Here is a 26,561-nt window from a genome sequence, read left to right as displayed (position 1 = left end):
CTGAATTTGTTCACCTAAACTCGGCTTCATTCTCCTTTCCAGATATTACCCTTCTTAAATGCCACCCAGCCAGTGATCAAGGACCATATATTATAGGCTTCCATGTACGTGTAATGTCCAATACAGGCACACCCACAGAGCCAGAAAGTAGACTGGTGGCAGTGGGGAGGAGGTGCTGTGAGAGGTTGGGAAGAAATGCGGATTGATTAAAGAGTTCGAGGTTTCTTAAGATGATGAACATGTTCTAAAAATTATTGATAGTTTCAAAACTCTGTGAATATACTAAAAACCACTGAATTATACACTTTAATTGGGTGAGTTGTATGCTTTGTGAATTATATATCTCAATAAAACTATTAAAAACCATATCTCCCCAGTTATATCTGCAGCGGGCACTGTAAAATCTTCAAAAGTCTAGAGAGATAAGGGAAGTTAATCAGATTCCATCAAAATAATATTTAAAGGTATCACATATAAAATAATATTTTTAGAGCAATGGAAAAATCAATGAAATGTTTTTCTTCCTTGATTCAACACATCCTGTTAGGCAACAAATACGAGTAACAAGCTGTGTTTGCCTGAGATACCATTAAGACAAGAAGTGTAGATTATTTCCCTTATTTACTCTTCTCCATTTAAAAGAGTTGACCTTAATCTATGGAGTACATCATCCTACACCATATGCAACACTGAAGTGTGGACAAACACCATATTAACATTACTGATACTTACAGAGAAACTTCTTCTTCTTTTCCAATGGAAATTCATGAAATGTTTCCCAAAATAGTTTCACAGTGGGATGTGTGGCTGAGTAATCACCCTTGTAGATGGCAGTCTGCCCAAAAAAGACAAAAAGAAAAAAAAAAACCTATCTTAAAGGAGAGGACATACATGTATAGAGGACATACATTTGTGTACCATTTGCAGTTGAGACTAAGAAAGAACCCCTGAGATACAGGAAGCCTCTGATTCCTATTCAACCACAGAACACTTGGAAGACCATGCTCTGGGCACAGCTACCCAGGCCACTGCTGCTTCCTTGGAGGTAAAGACAGTGCCATTTGTGCTCACCTCTTCTAGTTCTTCCCAGTTGTAGTTGCTGTTTCCCACCATCATAGCCCTTAGTTCTGAAGGCTGGAAGAGCTCGAGCACCTTGCCACCACACACTTTTAGGAAGCCACTGGAGAAGGCTGTGTACCATTCGTGAACTGAGATTTGGAAGACATAATTCACATAAGCATCCACGAATTCCTGCCTGCCAGAAGACCAAAGAAATAGAACACATTTAGCCCAAAGTCTTACAGAGTTTATCAAGTTCACCTTCTAACACAGAGGTTGAGAGAGATTAAAAGTGGAATTTCATCAAATTCTCGCACCATGAGGCATCCGTAGGTTACTGCCCAGCCCTAGGATTCCACAAGAGTTTCAGGTGATCGGGGAGCAGGGAAGCCAGGTAGGAAGGGGAGGAGGCAAGGCAGGTAGAGCTGTACCACTGACTTTATTTTACCTGAGGAGCTCCAGATTTCATCTTGCTTATTAGGGTCCTACTTAAAATTTAGTTTGAAAAAAGTAAAGACTCTGCTTAAAAAAAAAGTCTAAGATAATGACTCTAGGCTTCTTCCTTTCTCTTCAGAAACGAATAAAGTTAAACCATCTGATATTTGCATCCTCACCTATTCTAAAAGGTAATTTCTGGAAAGGACTGTCTTATACAATGGGTTCCATCTGACTAATAATCAGTCAAATGCAAATTAAGACACTAACTTCCTGCAAGTCTGGTTCACAGCAAGTTGGCTTCCTGGGCTGCAATTGTAGATAAGGGGTTGGTTTTCTAGGCAGGTTTCTGCAGGTTGCAGGTCAGAGTTCTATTTTCATATATGGTCTGGCAATCATCTGTGTGCATTCAGTGTCTCACTAGTGGGAACGTAAACTGTGAATTGAGACATATACATCTAGGAGAAAAACTTACCAATATCTAGAGAAGTTGTAAACGTAAATACCTTTTGACTGAGCTAACCCTACTACCAGGTGGGTGGCCGAGAGAGACTCTCATGTGAGTGCACAAGTACACAGATGTTCACTGCACCATCTTCTTATAATACACAGAATTGTAAGACACAAAACTAAATATCCACTAATATGAGAATGGACAAAAAAAGATGGTATGGTCATATGACAGAAACCATTTAAGCACAGCACTCTAATGGAATTAACTATACCCGTATTTATCAAAATGAACGGAATCTCAAGAACAATGTTTAAGTGAAACCCAAGTTTTTGAATGTTAAGTACAATATGATAGCATTTACTAAGTTGTTTTTTAACGTTTACAACAATACTATCTATAAGAGTCAGGGGCTCTGCCACTTACAGCCTGTGACCCATGGGTAAGTTATTTAATCTCTTTGTGCCTCAATCCCTTCATCTGTAAAATGGGAAAAGTAAGAGTATAAAACTCATGGGACTGTTATAAAAATTAAATGAGTTAATCCATGAAGAGTTCTTAGAACCAAGGCTGCTTTATAAATATTAGCAATTACTACTGCTGGTGGGAATACAAACTGGTACAGCCACTCTGGAAAACAGTATGGAGGTTCCTCAAAAAATTAAAAATAGACCTAGCAACTGCACTACTAGGTATTTATTCAAGAGATACAGGTGTGCTGTTTCAAAGGGGCACATGCACACCAATGTTTACAGCAGCGCTGTCAACAACAGCCAAAGTATGGAAAGAGACCAAATGTCCATCAACAGATGAGTGGATAAAGAAGATATGGTATGTATGTATGTATACACACACACACACACACACACACACACACACACACACACACACACACACACAATGGAGTATTGCTCGGCAATCAAAAAGAATGAAACCTCGCCATTCGCAACTACGTGGATGGAAGTAGAAGGTATTATGCTAAGCAAAATTAGAGAAAGACAAATATCGTATGACTTCGTTCATATGAGGATTTTAAGACACAGAATAGATGAACATAGGGGAAGGGAAGCAAAAATAATATAAAAACAGGAAAAGGGCAAAACATAAAAGGCTCTTATATATGGAGAACAAACAGAGGGTTCCTGGAGGGCTTGTGGGAGGGGGGATGGGCTAAATGGGTAAGGGGCATTAAGGAATCTACTCCTGAAATCACTGTTGCAATATACGCTAACCTGGGTGTAAATTAAGCAATAAATAAATAAAAAAAAATCCTCAATTTACTAAAGAAAAAATAAATATTAGCAATTATATGGCTTATGACTTTAAAATCCTGTTTATGAGTATGAAATTATATATATGGTATATATAAGAAATGTGGTATGATTTTTTAAAAATAAAACCATTAGGGGTGCCTGGGTGGCTCAGTCAGTTAAGCATCCAACTTTGGCTCATGTCATGATCTCACGGTTTGTGGATTTGAGCCCTGCGTCGGGCTCTGTGCTAACAGCTCAGAATCTGGAGCCTGCTTCAGATTCCATCTCCCTGCCCCTCCCCTGCTCGCTGTCTCTCTCAAATATAAAAAATAAAACATCAAAAAATTTTAAGAAAAAATAAAATAAAACCATTAATGGAAAAAGATTTTGGTCTTAATATACCCATATATAAAAACATGAAAGAAAATGTATCAAATTCCTAAGTGTTTTGTCTGTATAAGAAAAGAAGATGTGAAAGAGAGGAAAGGGATCAAGAAGATGTACGGGAGTCTCACTGGCATCAGTCATTGTTTTATTACAAAATCTGAAGCACATACTCTGTTTACTCTGGTTCGTGGACACAAAGATGTTCGTCATCTTAGTCTTTGTACTTTTCTATATTTTAACTTTTTTCTAAAAATTAAAAAAAAATCTGACCTTATAAAGACAGATACTTTCTACTTCTCCTTCACTGTGGGATACCACTTCATAACACTACACTGAAACATCCTGCATTTCCTCCAAGCAAACACGTCTTACACAATCACCATCTACACCCATAACTAACCAACAGACAGTATAATACAGCGGATAAGTGAGGCAGACGGGGATTCAAATACATGCTCTGCCGTGTATATGCTAACTACTAAGCCTCTCTTTTCTCATCTTTAAAATGGGTTAAATGTTCAGTTTTTAAAATAAAAGCCATTAAACTAGAAAGATTATTGTACATCTTAACCACAGATGCTAAAAGTTTCTCACAGGCATCCAATGCACAACTTACCTAAAACCCATTAGATAAAACTAAAGAGGATTTTCCTGGTACAACTGCCTATGAGAAGCACCATCAACAGGAATTTTTCTTATAGACTATCACGGTTAATTTTAGGTGTCAACTTGACTCGGCTATGGTACCCAGTTGTTTAAACATCAGTCAAGATGTTGCTGTGAAGGTATTTTTTAGATAGGAACAACATCAGAGACTTTGAGTAAAGCAGATCAGTCTCCATAAAGTGGGAAGCCCTCATCCAGTCAGCTGAAGGCCTTAAAAGACTTCAGTCTTCCACACCCTCCAAAGAAGAAGGAATCTGGCTTCCAGACGGCCTTCTGACTCAAGACTGCAGCATCCACTCCCGTCAGAATGGTCAGCCTGCCAGCCTGCCCTGCAGATTTCCAACTTGCCAGCCTCATAATTGTGTGACAGATTCCTGAGGATCAGTATCTCTTTTTGTCTTTCTTTCTATATATATGCATGTATACACATCCATATATGTTCCCTTTGAGCTGGGGTATCAGTTTTTTCCTGCCTACAAACTCTAACAGAAGCATCAGCCCCTTCCTGGATTTCAAGTCTGCCGGCCTTTGGACTAGAACTACAACCATTGGCTCTCCTGGATCTGCAGCTTGCTGACTGCAGATCCTGGGCCTGGTCTGCCTGCATTTATGTACACGTGCATGCACACACACACACACAAACACACACACACACACACACACACACACACACACACACACACTCCCTACTGGTTCTGTTTCTCTGGAGAAACCTAACAGATCATGTAAATATCATCTAAATTAGGTAAGGGTGAGAGTTAGTTTGATTAACCCTGAAGTAAAATTCTTCCACAGCTGTGAACCCGCATTGTATCTGTACATATATATCTCCTATTGGTCCTGTTTCTCTGGAGAAGCCTAATACAAATCTTGGTACCAGAAAGTGGGGTATTACAATAGCAAATATCTAAAAATGTAGAATGACTGTGGAATTGGATAACGGGTAAAGCTGTCAGAGTTTTGAGGTACTTGACAGAAAATGCCTAGATGCCTGGAAGAGACAGTTAACAGAAATATAAACAGCAAAGGAGATTCTGGTGAGGGCACAGGAAGACAAGAGGAGAGCTGTAGAGAAAGCTTTTGTTGTCAGAAAATAAATACACATCATAAACAATGTGGCTAGAAAAAAGAATGTTGAAATGCCTCTGGAGAAGTTTACAAGGAAATGTGCTGCTTATTGGAAATTGGAGGAAAGGTGATCTTGTTATCAAGTGGCAAAGAACTGGGCCAAATTGTGTTCTAGTGTTTTGCATCCCTGTGAATTGTCTGGGAAGCCAACAAAGTTACTAAAAATAAAAACTTTTAAGAGCAGAAACACTGCCAGTTTGCACCAAAGAGACAGGGATGGACAAAATGAAGGAAGACTGCTGGACTTCTGGAATTCTACTGGTATGAAATGAACCTACCCAACTGACGCACTCTGCAAACAGGCATTACCTTTTAAGAAAAGGGAAGAATGCCCCCAAAGGCAAATCAGAGTCCAGTGAGCCTACTACTGCCATCATGGGCTTATTAGGTCAAGGAACCAGAGCCAGTAACTTCTTGGCCACGGAAGGTAGGGCCACCACCCCTGTGAGCCAGAGGATACAGCATAGTCCCAAAGAAGATTATTCTCCAAGCCCCAAAATCTAGTGAAATTTTCCCTGCTAGGTTTAGGACTTGCTTGGGACCTATGACCTCTTTCCTCCTGATGTCTCCCTTTTATAATGGGACTGTCCATCCCATGCCTGTGCCCACCATCATACTGAAGCAGATAACTTGAATCTGGCTTCACAGCTGTGAATTTCACAGCTGTGGAAGAATTTTACCTCAGGATTTAGGCAATATTTACCTGATATATGAGTCAGGGTTCTCCAGAGAGAAACAGAACCAGTAGGTGTGTGTGTGTACATGTACACAAATGGAGGCAGATAAGCCCCAAGCTCTGCAGTCAGCAAGCTGCAGATCCAGGAGAGCCAATTGTGTTCTAGTCCAAAGACAGGGAGGCTTGAGAACCAGGAGGGGTTTATGCTTCTGTTAGAGTCTGTAGGGAGGAAAAACTGATGTCCCAGTTCAAAGGCAGAATCAGGCAGGAAGAGTACCTGTTACTCAGCCTTTTTGTTCTATTCAGGCCTTCAACTGATGAGACCCTCACACATCAGGGACTGCAATCTGCTTTACTCAGTTTCCTGTTCAAATGTTAACCTCATCCACAAACACCCTTACACATATCCAGAGTAATACCTCATGAAATATCTGGGTACACCATGACCCAGTCAATTTGATACCTAAAATTAACCATCACAGATGAGACTTTGGACTTAAGAGTTGATGCTGGAATTGTGTTAAGATTTTGGGGGATGTTGGAATGGGGTAAATGTATTTTATAGGTGAGAAGGACAAGACTTTCAGAGGGCCAGAGGGTGGAGTGTTATGAGCTGGATTTTCTCCCCCTAAAATTCATATATTGAAGTTCTAACCCCAGTACCTCAGTAGATGACCTTATTTAGATATATAATCTTTACAGAGGTAATCAAGTTCAAAATAAGGGCATTAGGGTGAGCCCTACTCCACCATGACTGGTGTCCTTATAAAAAGGGGAAATTTGGACACAGAAATATTCAGAGGGAAGACAATGGGAAGAGATAGAAGGAGAAGCCAGACATCTGCAGCCAAAACGAGAAGCTTCAGAAGAAGCCAACCCTGTCAATACCTTGTTCTTGGACTCCTAGCTTCCAGAACTAAGATAATAAATTGTTGTTTAAGCCAGTCTTTGGTACTTTGTTATAGCAGCCCTAGCGAACTCATATACTCTAATCTCTGTATGTCAATTAGTATTGCTCTCAACACATTCTTTTAATAATGATCACTAACAGTTACAGAGTGTTTACTAGGTACTAATCACTGCAATAAATTCTTAGATACACACTATCTCAGTGTGTATCTCTTTAAGTGGATTTAATGGTAGAAGAATGTCCCAATAAAAAAAATGCAAAAATAAATTTTAAAAAAGTTTCTTGAGGCCGCAGAGATAAATTTTGAATTATTTTCCATTTTCAAAAATTTTCAGGTAAATTGTCATTATTCCAATTTCAGAACTGAATCCAAGACGAACAGTTGGTACATGGGCAGGGGCAGAAATTGAAGCCAAATGTCTGAATACAGACCTGTGCTCCCAACCACCTCATCTAAGTGTCCTCCCTTTCCCCTGCCTTGATTCTTTTCATTTCCAATGTGACAGCTACATGAGAAATTACAATATGCTGAGATAAAGTTTTCACAACATGATAGCTCATCTACGTTACTCACAATTCTGTGTTACTGCAGCCTCAATTATACACTAGAGTCCATAAAGCCCACAAAATGAGACAACTCTTAACGAGGTGACATTTTAAAATACATAAATTTAAAGAACAAGTACTATATCCATTGCCAATGGTTTGTATAAGTCTGGATTCAAATGGTAGTAAGGTTCTTTAAAAAAGTTTGTTAAGTTGATTCTGAGATTTATATAGAAAGGTAAAGAAACTAGGAGAGCCAAATCAACTGTGAAAAAGAACAAAGTTAGAGAATTCAACATTACCTAATTTCTTGACTTATTATAAAGTTAGTTATCAAGGGTATTGTTGGCAAAAAGATAGACACATAAATAAATCAATGCAACAGAAAGTCCAGAAATACCCACACAAATATGGTCAACTAATTCTCAACAAATTTGCAAAAGCAATTTAGCAGACAGTGTTTTCAATAAATAGTTCTGGATCAACATGATACCCACATGCAAAAGGTATATATCCATATACCTCACACTTCTATAAAAGCTAAATCAGTAAAGATGACAGTCTAAATGTGAAAGTTATAAAACTCTGGAAAAAAACATAGGAACAAATCTTTGTGGCCTTAGATTTGGCAAAGATCTTTTAGCCATGACACCAAAAGCCCAATTCATAAAAGACAAAAAAAATTATCAAAATTTTAAATTTCTATTTTTTGAAAAAAATTAAAAGACTAAGCCATGGACTAGAAAAAAATATTTACAAAACACATATTTCACAAAGGACTTGTAACTAAAATATATAAAACCATTAAAAAATAAGAAAACAAAAAACTCAACTTAGAAAATGGGCAAAAGATATAAACTGATATTTCATCAAAGAAGACATATGAATGACACATAAGTATATTGGAAGATACTCAACATCATTAATCGTTTAGGATACTATACACAGCTATTAGATTAAGGGGGAAAAACCCGACAACCAAATGCCGCTGGAATAACTATAGCTCATACGTTACTGTATGTGTGAAAACAAAATGGTATAGTCACTTTGGAACACTGTGGAACTTTCTCAAAAAGCTAAATATACACTTAAAATATGACCAAGCAATTCTACTTGTAGCTATGTATCCAAGAGAAGTAAAAACTTATGTTCACTGCAGCATTATTTATAATCACAAAACATTGGAAACAGCCCAAATGGGAATATTACTCAGTAATAAAAAGGGAAAAAAATGACTAGTGTACACAACATCACAGATGAATCTCAAATGCATTATGGTGAGTGAAAAAGGCCAGACTCAAAAGTCCACACACATATGATTCCATTTATAGGACATTCTGGGAAAAAAACAATTTTAGAGATGGATCAGTGGTCAGCAGGGCTGACAAGGGAAGGACTATGAAGGAGTTTTTTGGGATGATGTTATTGTTCTACATCTCAGTGTAGTGTTTACATGACTGTATCTGCCAAAGCAAAGGACACATTTTATTACACATAAATTAATAATTAAATTGTATTTTTATTATATGTAAAATATAATAAATTATATCTCAACAAAAGACCTTTTTGAAAAAAGTAGCCTAGCTTAACACTAAAGTTTAAGATTTTTTAAGATGGCAAAATAAAATTCCTGTAAGATGAGCACATCCTGTTTGTCTCAACCAACTCAAGGAAGTCAAATGGATTTTATTAAAATTCTGGCTTTTTATAAAAAGTCTGTCACAACTTCTACACTACAGGAGTCTGTCACAACTTCTACACTACAGTCAGAGGCCTGGTTTCTGCCTCTGATTCTGTCAATCAAGTAATGCATACAGTAACAGAATATTTCACTTTATTTTTCTGCTTCCAAGTTCCTTACCTTTAAAATGAGAGAAAGCATTCCTAACCTCAAGGTAAATGTAACCATTAAGAGATGATAAATGGAATATATGTGTAGGATTGCTGACAATACTGACTCCATCTTTGGTCCTCCACCTTGTTCTTGTTTGCTCAGTGACTACTCTCGGGGAATACATGTTCCGGGCCCTTGGAGATTAACACACATACCTTAAAATTATGGGGGAGGCTTGTTTTGGCCTCCCATGAATCTGATAGAGATAACATGGTCTTTCCCCTTCCTGATGTACAGATGGTTCCACAAGTTATAGGTTAGCTGTCAGGTGCACGCAAGCCATTTATATAGGTATATGGGAACCCTTTGCTCTCACTATAATGCCCATCTACCTGTCTCCTCGCCCTATAAAATCAGGAGACTAACATCTGGATTTTGCGGAGAATAACTCTGCAGCTCGCCCACCACCAGATCCCTCATCAGTAAGTTACCCTGAATAAAACTCTGTGTAAACTGCATGGAGTGGCCTCCTTCGTTTTCTGGTCTCTGAGTGCCTTCTCAATTTATTATCTCTCTTCCACTAATAACGTGATACGTGGAATACGTATAGTGTCAGCCAACTAAATATAGATGTATTATCACATTTAAACTCAGCTAAGCTGAAATTTCAGCCTTAACAATAAGACCTGTCACTACAAATGGTAACAAAAAAGAAGAAAGTAAATTATCTGAAGCACAAATAAGAAAGTAAAATACACAATAAGAATCACAAATACATTTAAAAAACTAGGATGTTTGCTAATGGGAATATACTGGGCTTTTTGTAAAAGGTTCTTTTCTTCGGGGAAGGGCACAAAAATATCTGTTTGTTTTTTTTTTTTTAATGTTTGTTTTTATTCTGGGGAGAGTAGGAGCAGGGGAGGGGCGGAGAGAGGGGCAGACAGAGGATCCAAAGTGGGCTCTGCGCTGACAGCAGAGAGCCTGATGTGGGACTCGAACCCACAAACCGTGAGATCATGACCTGAGCCAAAGTCGAAGGCTTAACTGAACCACCCAGGCACCCCCAAAAATGTCCTTTTCTAAAAAGGAATATTATTGCAGGTTATCTCTGCATATTAATGGATGTAATTAACTTGTAAAAAAAAACACTCCAGGGGCGCCTGGGTGGCGCAGTCGGTTAAGCGTCCGACTTCAGCCAGGTCACGATCTCGCGGTCCGGGAGTTCGAGCCCCGCGTCGGGCTCTGGGCTGATGGCTCAGAGCCTGGAGCCTGTTTCCGATCCTGTGTCTCCCTCTCTCTCTGCCCCTCCCCCGTTCATGCTCTGTCTCTCTCTGTCCCAAAAATAAATAAACGTTGAAAAAAAAAAATTAAAAAAAAAAAAAACACTCCAATACATCAAGTGCTTGCTACATGTCAACACTAAGGGCTTTACATATTATTATCTAATTTAATATTCATAAAAACCACAAGATAGCACCAACTGTACTTTAGGAAGTAATTTCCTAACATTCATATGCATGATGGAAGAGCTTCAGCAAGTTCCAGTACACTGAAAGAGAAGCATTTAAACCAATAATGCTGAATTTGAAACTATTCCTATGAAATACCAAGAAGGATCATTTGTCTTCTTCCATACCTAAAATATGTGTCCTCATCCTTATTCAAGAAGCTATCACTTTGATCTAATAAGCAAGGTAAGGAAGTAAAATAAAATGACTACTCTCACCTTGCTCTTAAAGAAGGAGAGTTCCCTTTTTAAGACCTTTTAAAAATGCTCTCAGATACAAATCCCCAGCAAGACCACAAAGCAGATACTCAACTATGGAGTGCCTTGGAGACAATGTCTGTGTGTACACATGTGTGTCTGTGTGTCCCCCATAAACCACAGTACTTAATGCATGCATTCACATAGATAAGATGCTGCCCTTACCCTGGGCCTAAGGCTTCTAACACCTTCTAAGGCCTTGCTTTTCTTTGGTCCTTCAGCTTTATTCCTGCCCACGGGCCAAAGATTTCTGAGGGAACTTCTAGAACACATTCCAGAATACCAACGGTCCTGAGATTCCCTATGCAAATGGCTCCAAAATGGTTTCCAAGATCCAGCTAGCCGAGAGAAGACTTTACCACCAATACATAGGCCGCTAACTGAGGAATGATCAAGAAGGGCTGTTAAGTGGGCAGATGGACACGCAAACTGCCCTCTCCACACACATGCACCCAGGACCCCAGAGGGGTACAGTTAGTTCTCCAGTGCCTTCGCTTTCTGTACAGGACTTCATAGGAATCTGAGAGGTGATCGAAGCTGACTCCACAAGAGTAAGCCAGAGACACCCAACCAACGCCAGTTGTGGGGTCGTGCAAAGGCCAAGACAGATACACGGACAGTTGTATACAAGGACCTGAGTGGGATAGAGCAGCAAACTGAGAAAGACTGAGGCCATTGAAGCAATTCCTGAAAGGGGGCCTTGGGTACTGCTGTCATTCCCAGCCCAGCTCAACAGGGGGGAAGGTATGTGGGCAGACTGGGGGCAGGGTATCCAAGAAACAGGTTCTGACGTCAGCTGCAGTGCCAAGGAGATGGCAGGGTAGCAACAGGGGGAAGCTGGCGCAGTACGGGGGCAAGACCATCAGCTGATTGTAGAGAGCCAGTCAAGGGCTGGCGATAAAAGGGCGGGGCCGCGGCCGACGTCACTGCCGCGGCCGACGTCACCGCCACTTGCCGCATCCTCAAGATATCTCTGGTGCAGCTCGGGTGCAGGTCTCTGCGGGAGCCACCCTAGACCTCTGCAGCTTCTCCTGTTAACATGGCCGACTCGGAAAACCAGGGACCTGCGGAGGCAAGCCAGGCGGCGGCGGCAGCGGCGGCGGCAGCGGCAGCGGAGGCGGCCGCAGCGGAGGAGGTAATGGCGGAAGGCGGTGCGCAGGGGGGAGACTCTGACAGCGCGGCTGGCGACTCCGACAGCGCGGCTGGTCAGACGGCCGAGGAGCCCCAGACCCCAGCAGAGAATGCACCAAAGCCGAAAAATGACTTTATCGAGAGCCTGCCTAATTCGGTGAAATGCCGAGTCCTGGCCCTTAAAAAGCTGCAGAAACGATGCGATAAGATAGAAGCCAAATTTGATAAGGAATTTCAGGCTCTGGAAAAAAAGTATAACGACATCTATAAGCCCCTACTTGCCAAGATCCAAGAGCTCACTGGTGAGATGGAGGGATGTGCATGGACCTTAGAAGGGGAGGAGGAGGACGACGACGAGGAAGAGTACGAGGATGAGGAGGAGGGGGAAGAGGAGGAGGAGGAGGAGGAGGAAGCTGCGGCAGAGGCTGCTGCGGAGGCGGCCGCTGCCAAAGATGAGGGTCCCCATTCTGCGGTGTCTGATGACGCCAAGAAATAAGCGGGGGCAGAGATTCTGAAGAGGAGAATGACGCCGAAAACAAATACCCTATTTCTTTTCTTTTTTTTTGAATATTGGTGGACTTAAAAATAAGGCTCAGGTTTGGGACCAAAATACAACGAATACTGACATTCCTAATATTAAATTGAGGCAATCAGATCCTGGCCAGCCCGTTTCAAATTTGATTTTCATTTTGAAACAATAAATATATCAAAAGGTGTTGAGGAAAACGAGTTAAATTTAAAATGAGTTTTTCATGATCTCTTCTGTGAGGACTGCAACTGAGGCTTAGTAAGGGTGTCAAGTAGATGTGAAGTAAAGAATGTCACTTTGAAACCTATTCATCCCACAGCCATCACACTACACACGGAACACCCAGGCCAAGACTGAACATGTTCTCAATGTTTAATTCTTCAGTTTCTTTAGTCTGGACATTTTCCAGTGCAGGAAAAGCAGAACCCAAGACTCTCATCTTAAGACTTTGCTTTTGTAACCCAGACATCAGCTTTACACTTGAGAGAAGAGTGACGAATGGAGGAAGCCTGTGATGGAGATCATGACAGGACTGCTTAATGAGGCCTGGAAAACTGCCACTTCAAATTCTAAAGAATGTTCTGAATATTTGAATTTAGAGAAGCAACATGGTTCTGAGAAGGAGGGTGTATAACCTGTATAATATTGTCAACATATGTGTTTGTTATTTACAGTCTCATGTTTATGTGTTTTCTTGGTAGTGTCTATTTACAAAGGTGTAAAAAAAAAACCCAAAGTGTTTAAGTATTAAATCCTTTTACCTAGCATTCTAGAAATATTAATTTACTTGAAAAGATGTAGAATGTAGCCAATTCTGTAAAGCATGTGTATTCAGTGTTATGTAGTTTGATCCTTGTGAAGTCTTTTGTCATGTAGCTTTTAGAATGTAGCTGTGAAAATTACCAGAACTCTTCAATGAAGCTAATGTTTGGAAAAAATATATACTTGAAGAACCAATCCAAGTGTGTGTCCCCACCCCCAGCTCAGAAGTAGAAGGGTTTAAGTTTGCTTGTATTAGCTGTGCCTTCATTATTTTGCTATGTAAATGTGACATATTAAATAAAAAATGGTGCATATTCAAATTTTACTGCTTGAGGATAGACTGACATACAGTTAAGGATTTTTAGGAAGGACACATTTAATGTAAAGACTTTTAGCTTCTTTGTGGGTTTTGAATTTTGTGTGACTCCGTGATCTACGAAGAAACAAGCATAAAGTTGTTTACCACTGTAGTGTTAATAAAACTATTTTCAAAAAACAAAAGGACTCAGAATACTCTGCCTGGAATTAAATCCCAGCTCTGCCTCTTGTAAGCAATGAACCTCAGGCAATTCAGTTGGTCTGTGTTCAGTTTCTCTTTCTATAAAAGGGGACAGTAACAGTCCCTTCCTCACAATTATGAGAAGTCAGTTAATACACAAAGTGTAGGCTAGTATCTGACACATACTCAGTGCTTCAAGAAATTCAGCTATTATTTTATTATTGTTTTATTATTACATGAAAGATAAAGACACTGATTGGAAATTCAATCCTCCTTCCCTCCCCAGGTACAAAAGGGGAGAAAATAGACAACATTATATTCTTAAGTTTATGATTCTTCATCAGAGAAGAATGTGTCTTTTAATTCAGAAACCGGAAATTCACTAAACTGTCTCGTTTTGGTTTCCTCAGTGTAAAATCAGGTTTTGAATTCCTCCCAGAAGAGATAAAAGACTTTTAATGTGATATTATAAATATACAAAAAGGCCTACTTCAACTTTACATTTGGGCATTCTGAATGAAGAAAAAATAGTTTAAAATTAAAGACCCCCCCCCCCACACACACACCCAAAATAAAAAACTAAAATGCATTTTCTTCCATTTCTTTTAAGGGTTAAAATTATGCAGAAGCGAAATGAGACTGCTTTACCTTAAGAACTGGAAGGCAGCTCTGACCTGCTGCTAATGGCAATAGTAGAGTTAAATAAACCTTAATGTAATATTAATCATCCTTAGGGCCAGGCCAACCAAAAGAGAAAATCAAAATAACATATTTACGTAAGAAGTCAAAGATTATCTTAATAGAAGCAAAAAAAAAAAAAAAAACCTAATAAAGCTCAGTATTTATTTCGTATCTCTAGAAATAAGAGACTTGTTTAATATTTTTCTAGGTCCATCTAGTAAAAAGAAAAAATGAATGAAACAAATAAGGAGTGTAATTATTGGGGAAAATTTTTTTTGCATTCATGTAATTATATACAGAAGACCCAAGAGAATCAGCTGAAAATTATTAACACTGAATATGTTTGAGGAATTGACCAGCTGCCGGATAAATATACAAAAGCCATTAACTATCTGTAGGTACTAATAATGATCAGTATAAATGAAAAGACACTTTCAGAATAGAAAGAAGAAATCAAAATATTTATAAAAACCTCTAACAAAAAATACGTATAGCCTATGTGAAAAGGAAAAACAAAGAAAGAAACGTTAAGGTCTTTGGATGGTAAGATTGAATATCACAAAAGTGACAATTATGCCCAAATTAACTTTTAATTTATCACAATCAAATCAAAACCCAAACTGAATCTGGACCTTAATATAATTAACCTAATGTTCACCTGTATGAATAGCTAAGGAAACCAGCAATATGGAAACAATTCAAGCTTTCACCTTAGAGTACAGGTTCCCCCCCCAAATTTTTTTTAAGTGAAGAAAATACATTATGTATTTATCAATTACTGGGCAGGGGAAGGCTGAGATTAGTAATATAAGACCAAAAGAAGTAACAGACATGACAACACACAAACTAATAAATTATAAAAATTTAAACACAAGCACTCCACATTTCCAAAAGCAAACAGGAGTCCAATTTACAAAAAATAGTCTTAATGTAATATAGAGTTCCTACAAATCATACGAAAATCATTTAGTCCCAATACAGATATACATACAGGACATCAGCAGACTACTTTAAAAAGAGGAAATACTGCAACCCTGCCTGGGGCAGAAAGACATATCCCAAGAGGGCAGCACTAGGTTGACCAGGGCTCCAGCGAGGTCTGGAATACACGCATTCCCAGCCGAGTGCTCTGGCCAGCAGTCTTTCTTCCACTTATGGTAAGACTTTAGCTGTAGGGTTTTCTAGCTACTAGTCACACCACTGTTGGCCACTTTCCCAGGATACAGGGATGTTTACGATGCCTTTCACCAATGTCAGTCAATTTCCACCGTTTCCCAACTGAGTTGATCTTTACCCTCTGTTTCCTGCACTGCTCATTTGATAGTTTCTCCGACAGCCATAAAACTTGGATGTTTATGTCTAGCAGGATACCCTGCCTTTAAGATGGGTCAAACATTATCACTCAGAAACCATTTTTAATCCATTACATGCCCAAATTTGTCACTAAAGCACAAAATAACTGGCAGAAAGAAAAGCAACATGCATTACACATTCAATTCAGTCTCTCAGAGCATTACGCAGAAAAGTGTCGCATCCTAAGCATGACACAGCAGTTCTCCCTGCCTGAGAGTTAACACTCAAGGCAGACACAGAGACACATTTGCACGTGCACACAACATGTACACAAACATTTTTTATTGAGGAGAAAGTCACATAACATAAAATTAACCATTTAAATGAACAATTCAGTGGCATTTAGTACATTCACAACATTGTCCACTTCTATCTAATTCACAGTAAAATGCATCAAAGCTGTGCAGAATATGTAAAGTAGACTATGTGTGGAAGAAATGCAAAATTTTACAAATGCAAGATAATTTATTACTTTTTTTTAGGAGAATACTTAGTGCTTATAAGGATTAGGTAAAATGAGTACTCTCATACACTGATGATAACGTGTAAGCTGTATATAATTCATTAGCAAAATCAATTTAGCAAAAACATTTATCAACTGATTCAAAATGATATACACTAATTCAATTTCATCCTTGGGATATTATCCATTAAAAAAGCAATTTTAAAGGCAAACAAAGAAAGCTTTATACACAAAAGATGCTTGAAAAGTCTTATTAAAAATGAAGGAGGAAGGAGAGAAATAAAAAAGAACATAGAAGCCAAATACCCCAAAGTGAGAGAACAGAACACACACATTCACAAGGCAGACTGTGTAGTCATTATTAAAGGTATCCATGAGGGCTTTGTAATGATATGCTAAATATAAGCATCGTCTCAAGCTAAGTTTAAAAATTCAGACATATAATTTTACACATATATAGTACATTTTCACCTAAGCCAACTTTGTTTTTTTTTTAAACTGCATAGTGTTCCTGAAAGGAAAACAGCAAACTCTTCTAAGTCATTTTTCATACTGGGTTAGGGAGGGGGTGGTGGATGGAAACTCAAGTTCTGGTCTTGGCATCTATGGGGCAATGTGCTGACATTTATGGAGCACAGGCTCTCACTCAAAATGCCTGGCTTTGAATCCTGCCTCTGGCCCTGAATCCTAGATTTCTAGCTGTGTAACCTTGAACAGTTACTTATGCCTCTCTGTGGCTCAGTTTCTGCATCTGTAAAGTGGAGAGGATTACATCTGAAGTTCTTAGTATAGTGCTGGACAAATATTAAGTACTCAAGAAATGTTACTGGCGTTTTAACCATCTGCTATTCCCGTAACAGCCCAATGCAAATACAAGGTAGATCTTAAAGATTACACCTCTTAGAGACCATCTGAAGAGCTCAACTCAAGTCTTTGAGCAGTCCTAACTTCAGTAGATGTTAAGGACCTGGAAGTGTTTGTCATGTATGAGTTTTATTCTCAGGTTCTTTCTATGGAATCAGGATGCTCTTTGGAGCACCTACTTTAAGCCTGGCATGCCTCACTGTGTGATCTTTTTACTACGCTCCCCATCCCTTTTTTGATATGACAGAAATGGGGGAAGACATCAACTGCATTTAATTTGACTACATTAAATTGAAGTCAATTTGGGGGAATCTAGAATGATACATACATTTTTCATTAATGGTAATAACACCATGTTACACAGTATGAGAAATACTTAACCATGAGTGGTCATTATCCAGATGTGATTACCAGCTGTGGCAAGATTTGGCTAGGGTGTAGCCACCAGCAATCACCCACGGATATTCTTTTACTTGGATGCTTGTAACTCATTTGCCTGTCTGAAGCTCTTATCCAAGGACAGAATGCAATTTTAAGACCAAATGGAATACAATAAATTATGGATTAAGAATTGGTACCTTTCTGGCATTTTCCTCCAGGGCAGCGGTGACAGCAAATAACTAACTGGTAAGTCAATAAAAATAACTTCAATGTGAGCAGTATCTGTGTACTCAACTGCCCAAGTTAAAATCCAGAAGGTATTATTCTTATATAGTTCTTTTATCTACTTTTCTTAGACCCATCTAATAAATAACCAAAAGGACCCCAATGCTCTCTGATGAGATTATGACATATAATAGACAAAAGGAAAAAACAGCTGCAATGATTAATCTTGCACAGTTGTAGGCAACATTTCTTACAAGGATCTCAAAATGTTTTACTGATATGATTTCTACTTTTGCAGCATAAAATAAAAAGAATAGAAATTCACTCGTGTCTCTCTAGTTGTCCCTAACCATGACAGTGATACTAAGTAATGTGGCAGTAATCACACTAAGTTCTCAGAAGCTTCTCTAATAGGTAACTGTGTGACAGAAACAAGGTCTGCCTCCCGACACAACTACAAAGCCATGTACAATAACGCCTAAAACAGCATGGATGAGTTCGCTATGTGCTCAATGAGTGCTAGTGACCCAGAAAAGCCAAAACCTAAACTTCACCAAAGACAGAAGCTGTTCCACACTTTAAACTCAAACACAGTATACTGGCAGTCAAAGCAGGGATCTGCCACACTCTGCCCGGCAATATTTAAAACCATAGCAGTCTGCATTGTACAAAGACTTGAACACTTCTGAAGCTACTTTTTAGAACGTCATGGTAATAGAATAATGGAGTTTCACAATACAAGTGAAAGAATGATGTGGGTTTCCTTCTTTTTACTCTCTTAAATTTATGTATTATCGTTCCTTTAAGGAAACTGTGTGCCATCAGAACATCCTTATTGAAAAATGTGTTGTAGGAGCATCCCTGAAGTCAATTAGAGTCAAACAAGTGCAAAGGAGGAGGACAGGAACCCACATGCCTTGTAAAGAAAAGCACGTTCTTCCACACTGACTCAGCACCACTCTTGGGCTTAAGCATTGTCCGTGAGTGTGTATGTGTCAGCAACAGATATAAACAGTGGAGAAAGAAAAGAAGAACAACAAAGAAAGTGTCCCAGGAACCTATTTCTATCATGCAACTCCTTTGCTCACAAACCAACAGTGGTGTCTTACTACCTGCTGAATGAAGTCCACACCTAATTTCCAAAGACTTCTACAAACTAACCCTCAAGGCTAAGCTAGTGTGAGTCCTCCAAATGAAGTCCCCCAGCAATGCCCCCACGCTCCACTCAGTCACTGTTCTCTCCCTGAAATAACAACAAAGATTTAGCCACCACTTTATGGAGCACCTTTCACTTTTTACTGTGGTCTCTGCCTCTATCTGTTATTCAATCTTAGTAGGCTTCCTAACCTAGCTCTATGCTGTATCTGTCCTCCCGGGTGCACAGGTACGTCTGTCCCAAGTTGATTTCTCCGAACTCCTTTAGATTCAACCACCCAAATGAGTCTTTTTATTTCACTTCCGAAATACGGTTGCATGTGAGAACAGCTTACACCCTAAACAAACTGTGTTATATTTCAGTATTCCTGCGTAGCTTGTCTCTGAACTATTCAATCCAATTGTTGATTCAAAGAAATGTCTATTGAATAAGGACAAATAGTGGGTGACAGAGCGAGAAGCAGACACACGAAGAGAGAAAAACTCACCCAGAAAGAGAGAGGGAAAAAAAGCAGAGACAAAAAGTACTTTAAGAGAAATGCTTTTATAAAGATATGAAAGAGCTGTAAGTCCCAAATGCGTCGACTGCAGACTACATCACAAATCGCCTATGCCTGCACTAGACCACTGCCCAACCCAGTATATCAAACAGAGAGCTTTATGATGACTCATCATAACATAAAGACATTCTGAATGTTCCCCTCCTTGGGCCTCCTGCCTAGCCCATTGTTAGCTTCTAAAAAATGATGCACACATTATCTTGTCTGAAACCTGATACAAAAGCTCAGACATCCTTTGAAAAACTAAAGGCAGATACCTACATACATAGGTTATAAAACAATCATCAAAACTAAAAGAGAAATCTCCTGGGCCAAAAACTCCCCTCTATGATCTGCCATAAATTTCCTAATTCTAAAAATATTATCAGATTATATGGAATATATAAGCTGTTGTTGTTTTTTTTTTTTTAAGTTTATTTATTTATTTTTAAGAGACAGAGAGTGTGAGTGCACATAAGCCGGGGACAGGCAGAGAGGGAGACAGAATTCTAAGCAGGCTCTGCACTGACAGCACAGAGACCGATGCAGGGCTTGAACTCAAGAACTGAGATCATTACCTGAGTTGAAATCAAGAGTCAGGACGCTTAACCAACTAAGCCACCCAACTGCCCCTATAAGCCTGTTTATATATTTTTTAAAAAGTGGATCATAAGCTGTTAACAAAACACCAATGTTATGCAGATAACAAAAGGACAGTACTTTTAGCTCCAAGAGATTCTTACTGAGTTTTGGTTGAAACCCCTACCTGACATAAGAGTAGCCTCTATAATAGGTTCCTGGAGTCAAGGTAATTTCATCATCTGAAGCCACTTTTGTTGGGCACTTACTTTCCCCAAAGGTGAGGCTTCCTAGTCTGGAAGGCTAACATGACAGAGAAGGTTACTGAATGTTACATGAGACCACACGATCCTCTAGCTGTCTTTAAAAATGTGAAAGGATGCAAGAAGAGGTCTGGTTTTTTAGATCTACAACAGTTATCTCCTGAATCTTGGTCTCGTGCTTCCTCTAATATTAAAAATTAATTACAATCTGCAAATTCTTGCTCTGTTACCCTTGCTTCCTCTGCAGAAGGGATTAAGGATTAACTTCAATCTTGGTCTTAAAAGTGCAGAGAAATAAAGTAGCAACATCTACAATAGTCCGATGACAGGACTAACCTGTTTTCCTTGCGCACAGTCACTTTGTCTCCCCCAGGTATCAGCTTCTTCTGTTCAATCACTCCATAGCTTTCTCGACAAATCTATATTTAAGGAGGGAAAAAAAGAGATGTGTCAATTGTGTTCACCACTTATCTTTCTAGAATCCAAATGACTGCGAGAAGCTTTAGGAACAAATGTAGCTTAATCACTACTTATAATACAGAAAATTCTTGGGAAAAGAGAAAGAACCTGATTCAGAAAACATTGGCACCTTAAAAGATATCCTGTGTTTTAAGACATGCAGTGGCCAATAAATGCAATCAAAGAGAAAATGATATCAATTCTAGAAATCTATGTATCAAGAGTAAAGAGGATTAATGTTTCAGTAACTTTACACAGATGAATCATTCACTCATGTATTAAACATATTTACTCAACTCCTTTAACACTCAAGACACTATAACTAAAATAAAATTTGTTCAGAGGAGACCCTGAATTTATTCTTTGATTTGGAGAAAAACTAAATGTTAATTATGACTTGTGAGCACAATGAAAGAGAATGCCACAATCAGAAGTAAACTGTGGAAATCCTTACCGTGAAATTGAGGCAGAAAGTCTCCTCAATATCTTCCCCAGGGTAATCTAAAAGTTCTTGAAGACTCCTAATCATAGAATAATGGAGAAATGAAAAGAGGCAAGTTAGATACTGCAACAGGGTTTCTACCTCAGTCATATATCCAGATTGTTTGCAAGGAAAAACTAAAAGAAGATTCTAGGACAAACATCAATCCAGACTGACAGAAAATTGTGTTACTTATACCTGAAAAAAAAAAATATGGCAGTAGACCTGTAAGACATTAATTGTTCTCTTTTCCCACTGACAAGTCTTACTGGATTTGTGAAGAAACAATGATGGATTTAGATCTGACATACCTGTGTTCATTTAACCCTGGTATTGCTTGGAAGTCCATATGAGAACATGGTACTGCAGTGGCCCTACAGAATGTCTTCATCCACATGTATTAGAATAACCTTCCATCATAAAAAAGCCACAAAGTCACCTCATCTACGTAGGAATCGTAATGGCTTACTTGTTAATGCAAGGGGCTCTGTATGGTAAAGACACTCTAGTGTCTGTCATACTAAAGAACACAAACGTGTACCCTGAAAACAAGAATATGTTTATGCCAGTAACGTTCACATCCTAGCTTTCAAGAGAATACATCCTTGTAACCAGACCTCATTCACACTTTCTTCTTTAGTGAGCTCCAAGTCTGACAATTCCATCAAGAGTGGCCCAGGAAGAAAATTCCTAGTGTGGAGTTTAAATCCACTCCCAGTTAACCACCCAAAATCATTACTTGAAATCTATCCTTAGCCAGGCTGGCAAAGTATATAGCACACACTTCAACTACTCTCTAGCCTTTTCCTTCAGTTACCCCCTGCCAGGGTCTCCTCTACTATTTTTTTCAAACTCCTTCTAAAGTTTTCTCTTCCTCTCTGTGCACCCATCCCTCCTATCCTTTATGGTTTCTCAGTGGTACTATCCAACACAGGTGGTGTGGCATTCTCATTTCCAGAGGGTACCTTAGAAATCACACTTCCTCTGTCTCCATCTTAAAATCAGTACTCTTTTCTAGAAAAGGGGATGTTACTTCCTATTGAAGCCAAAAGGATTATACTGTTTACAAAAATCCAAAGAAACAAGTTTTTTAAAATATATGTGATCTTATGCTAACTAAAATCAAGGCAGAAACACTCAGAAGAAAAGGGGTTTTTAAAGCCAGAAAGAGAACAACAAAAAAATATGGTTCCAAAGGGTGCCTGAGTGGCTCAGATGGTTAAGAGTCCGGCTTTGGCTGAGGTCATGATCTTGCAATCTATGAGTTCAAGCCCTGCATCGGGCTCTATGTTGACAGCTCAGAGTCTGGAGCGTGCTTTGGATTCTGTGTCTCCCTCTCTCTCTGCTTCTGCCCCACTCATACTCGCTCTCTCTCTCTCTCTCTCTCTCTCTCTCTCTCTCAAAAATAAACAAACATTAAAATGGGTATGTATATATATATGGCATATATATACATATATATGGCTCCACTACTCTGGAAAACAGTCTGGCAGTTCCTCAAAAGACTAAACACAGAGCTTCTATATGGCCCCAGTAATTCGACTCCTAGGTATACACCCAAGCGGAATGAAAACTTACATCCACACAAAAACTTGTACAAGAATGTCCACAGTAGCATCATCCATGATAGCCAAAAAGTGGAAACAACACAAATTTCCATCAACTATTAACTAATGAACGGATAAACAAAATGTGATATATACCCATGCAATGGAATATTATTTGCCAATAAAAGGCAATGAAGTACAGGCACATGTTATAACATGGATCAACCTTGAAAACATGCTGGGTTTGAAAGAAGCCAGACACAAAGGACCATAGATTTAATTTTTTTTTTTTCAACGTTTATTTATTTTTGGGACAGAGAGAGACAGAGCATGAACGGGGGAGGGGCAGAGAGAGAGGGAGACACAGAATCGGAAACAGGCTCCAGGCTCTGAGCCATCAGCCCAGAGCCCGACGCGGGGCTCGAACTCACGGACCGTGAGATCGTGACCTGGCTGAAGTCGGACGCTTAACTGACTGCGCCACCCAGGCGCCCCGTCAAAGGACCATAGATTATACGATTCCATTCATATGAAATATTCAGAACAGGCAAGTCTACACAGACAGAAAGTTAGGTTAGTTCTTGTCTAGGGCTTGGGGATGAGAAGACGGGATGACAACTAAGGAGCACCAAGTTTCTCTTTCAGGTAATGAAAATATTCTACAACTGCAGCGATAGCTATACAATCTGAATATACTACAAGTCACTGAATTTATACTTTAAACAAGTACCATGGTATTTGAATTATATCTCAATTAAAAAACTTTTTTAATGCTCCCTTTTCAATACTTTCTCCCTCTGTATTTCTGGACCATGACGAGTCTCTAAGTCTTTATTTTTTGTTCAGGATAAGGAAGGTTGGGATTATTTGGTACCCCTGGGCAACTATGACCTCCATTTTCCTTTTTTCCCCTCTGCCCTTGGGGTGCCACCAGCAATGCTTCAAGCAAAGAGTGGTGCATCTGCGTCTTAAGAGTCTAGCCCTATGTCTTGATAAGCTCAAGCTTGTCCGTGAGGTATTTTCAACCTTTAATCCTTGTGCCACAGGTAGTCAGAGCAATTCCCCACACCAATCTGCCTATCTTTTAGTTCTGTACCTTCCTTCAGTGGGTGACAGCTCCTTTAGATCTTCCAAGCCAGGCTTTACATTCAGTAACTTCTTGTAGAGAGCCAATGGGAAGTGGAGATCAACCACTGTGGAGTTGTAGATAGCTAGTCCACAGGTTATGCCGATCAAATGAAACCAGTTGTGCTCTACAAAACACTTTTCAATATGCATACAAATGTGTTAAAAAGAAAGGCAGTGCTTGCAGCCCTCCAAACACTCTGCCATTTACCTCAGAATACTTTCGATATAAAAGAATAAAGACCCCATTAATATTTAGTTACCTTCTGAAGCAGAGAAACACCCTGACAAAAGTTCAATTATCCCACCAAAAAATTCAATGCAAACAACGTTAAGCATTTACAGCTCCATCTAGAGACAGAGACAATAGCATATAATCTTCTGAAGCAATGCTATCCGATAGGACTTCGTGCAATGATGGAAACATTCTATTCTGTGCTATACAATACTGTAGCCACCAGCTACACCCACTGAACACTTGAAATGTGGCCAGCACAACTTTGAAAATAAATCTTAAATATTATTTAATTTTTCTTTAATGTTTATTTATTTTTGAGAGAGAGACAGAGCACAAGCAGGGGAGGGGCAGAGAGAGAGGGAGACACAGAATCCAAAGCAGGCTCCAGGCTCTGGGCTGTCAGCACAGAGCCTGACACAGGGCTCGAACTCATAGACTGTTGAGATCATGACCTAAGCCGAAGTTGGATGCTTAACCAACTGAGCCACCCAGGCTCCCCATTACATATTATTTAATTTTAATAAAATACGATTTAAATTTAAGTGGCCACGTGTGGGTAATAGTTACCTTTTTAGAACAGTGCAGATCTAGGGAGAAAACTCCAAAAGGAAAAAGAACTAGGGATGCCTGGGTGGCTCAGTCAGTTAGCATCCAACTCTTGGTTTTGACTCAGGTCATGAACTCACAGTTCGTGGGTTCGAGTTCCGCATCAGGCTCTACACTGACAGCACAGAACCTAGTTGGGATTCTCTCTCTGCCCCTCCCCCACTTGTTCTCTCTGTCTCTCTCAAAATAAAAAAAAAAAAAAGAAAAGAAAACAAGAACTAAATTATAGTCTGGTTAAAAATGGATGCCATTGAAAGTTTAGCTCTTCTACTGAATTTCCAAAAATACAGTGTGTGCATGTATCTGTAGAAGTACTCACACACATACATACCACTGTTATTATTAAGCTAAGACATATTTGACTACCACTTTCCACATGTCATAAAACCCATTTCTTTATCACACTGTGTTCTTTTTACCCTTCAAAGAGTAACAAAACCTGGGATCTTAACTACTAGAAAGGGAAACGGGGCTGATGAGTGACAAAACATGAGATCTTGGCAACAAGTGAAATATGAAGACTAGATACGCTATTGGATTGTTTAAATTATCTTTGTTATGCTCCCCTTGGCAAAGTCAGAAGTCAGGAGATCGGTCTGACCACAAAAAGAAAAGTTTAATTCAATCCATCTGTTTAACTGCAATATCACTAACTTACAGTATCTGAAAACCACAAGAGATTTGAATCCTGATAGTAGGTAAACATTCCGTAGATAGGATTCAAAAGTTCTTTTAACAGTAAAAGAAAGAACTCCTTTGTGACACCGCCAGCATCCACTGCTTCTTCGCCATCAAAGATTACCTTAAAATAATGAAAGCAGAATTAATACTTCAGGGAACTCTTTGATGTTTTATCTTTTTTTTTTAAAGCAAACTCCTTCCAAAGTCAGGACAAAGGAAGGGATATATAACAGACAATACATTGACACAATGAACACTGCAAGGTGTATCTACTTATTAGTAACAAGGCACTTACACACAAAATTTTTCCTAGGTACTCCAAGGGATACAAAGGAAGTCAGAAGTTTACCATATGTCCATGGAAAGTTTACCATCTATTTGGGGCAGTGAGGCAAATATAAAATAATCAATTGAGAACACATTTTATTTTCAAAGAGTCAAATATACTGAGAGGTAAATGTTCTGGCACACAGAGAAAAGCAATGATTAATTTGGATAAAGGAACACTTTCTGGAAAAAATCTTTCTCAGTGGGGCTCCTGCAGTAACTGATGCTTATGGAAGTGAGGAGGGCATTCTAAGGAAGCACAGACCTGGGTTCTGTGAGAGGCTATAAACAGATCTACATGGGGCATCCTGGACCCACAATGACCATCACAGTAAAAACTGCAGCAAACCAACAAATGAGATTCATTGAGAGTTTGTTACATGCCAGCACTTAAACTCTATTAACCTAATCCTCAGAACAGTCTGATGCATAGCCATTACTATTATCATCTCCATTGTACAGGCAAGGGCTCAGAAACAGAGCTAAAAATAGCATTTGAGAAAGTGTACCCTTGTGGGTGAGTTCAAGGTTGCCAAGAGTAGGACAAAAGAAAAGGTAGAGAC

The 26,561-nt window shown here is 39.2% G+C and overlaps 2 protein-coding genes across 3 annotated transcripts in view; one reads left to right on the top strand and one right to left on the bottom strand.

The window, feature by feature from the left end:
• HERC3 (HECT and RLD domain containing E3 ubiquitin protein ligase 3) overlaps positions 1–26,561 on the bottom strand; it is a 112,115-nt gene that overhangs the window by 3,060 nt on the left and 82,494 nt on the right. For both annotated transcript variants that reach the window (XM_047092094.1, XM_047092095.1), the window contains exons 20-25: positions 25,649–25,792; positions 24,118–24,284; positions 21,448–21,514; positions 20,871–20,953; positions 1,072–1,255; positions 733–835 (exon numbers count right to left, since the gene is read on the bottom strand). In XM_047092094.1, coding sequence (XP_046948050.1) covers positions 733–835; positions 1,072–1,255; positions 20,871–20,953; positions 21,448–21,514; positions 24,118–24,284; positions 25,649–25,792 — 748 coding nt within the window. The remainder of the gene's footprint in view (positions 1–732; positions 836–1,071; positions 1,256–20,870; positions 20,954–21,447; positions 21,515–24,117; positions 24,285–25,648; positions 25,793–26,561) is intronic.
• On the top strand, positions 12,080–14,033 carry NAP1L5 (nucleosome assembly protein 1 like 5). The gene has a single exon (XM_047092097.1). The coding sequence runs from the start codon at positions 12,150–12,152 to the stop codon at positions 12,735–12,737; it is 588 nt and encodes a 195-aa protein (XP_046948053.1). The 5' UTR covers positions 12,080–12,149; the 3' UTR covers positions 12,738–14,033.

The sequence above is a fragment of the Lynx rufus genome, unplaced genomic scaffold, assembly GCF_022079265.1.
Source record: "Lynx rufus isolate CCGP_SWC_20201006 ecotype Redwood Valley unplaced genomic scaffold, mLynRuf1.p SCAF_3, whole genome shotgun sequence".
Taxonomy (NCBI): domain Eukaryota; kingdom Metazoa; phylum Chordata; class Mammalia; order Carnivora; family Felidae; genus Lynx; species Lynx rufus.
Note: the sequence above shows the minus strand (reverse complement) of the source record. Positions and strands in the feature narration are given on the sequence as shown.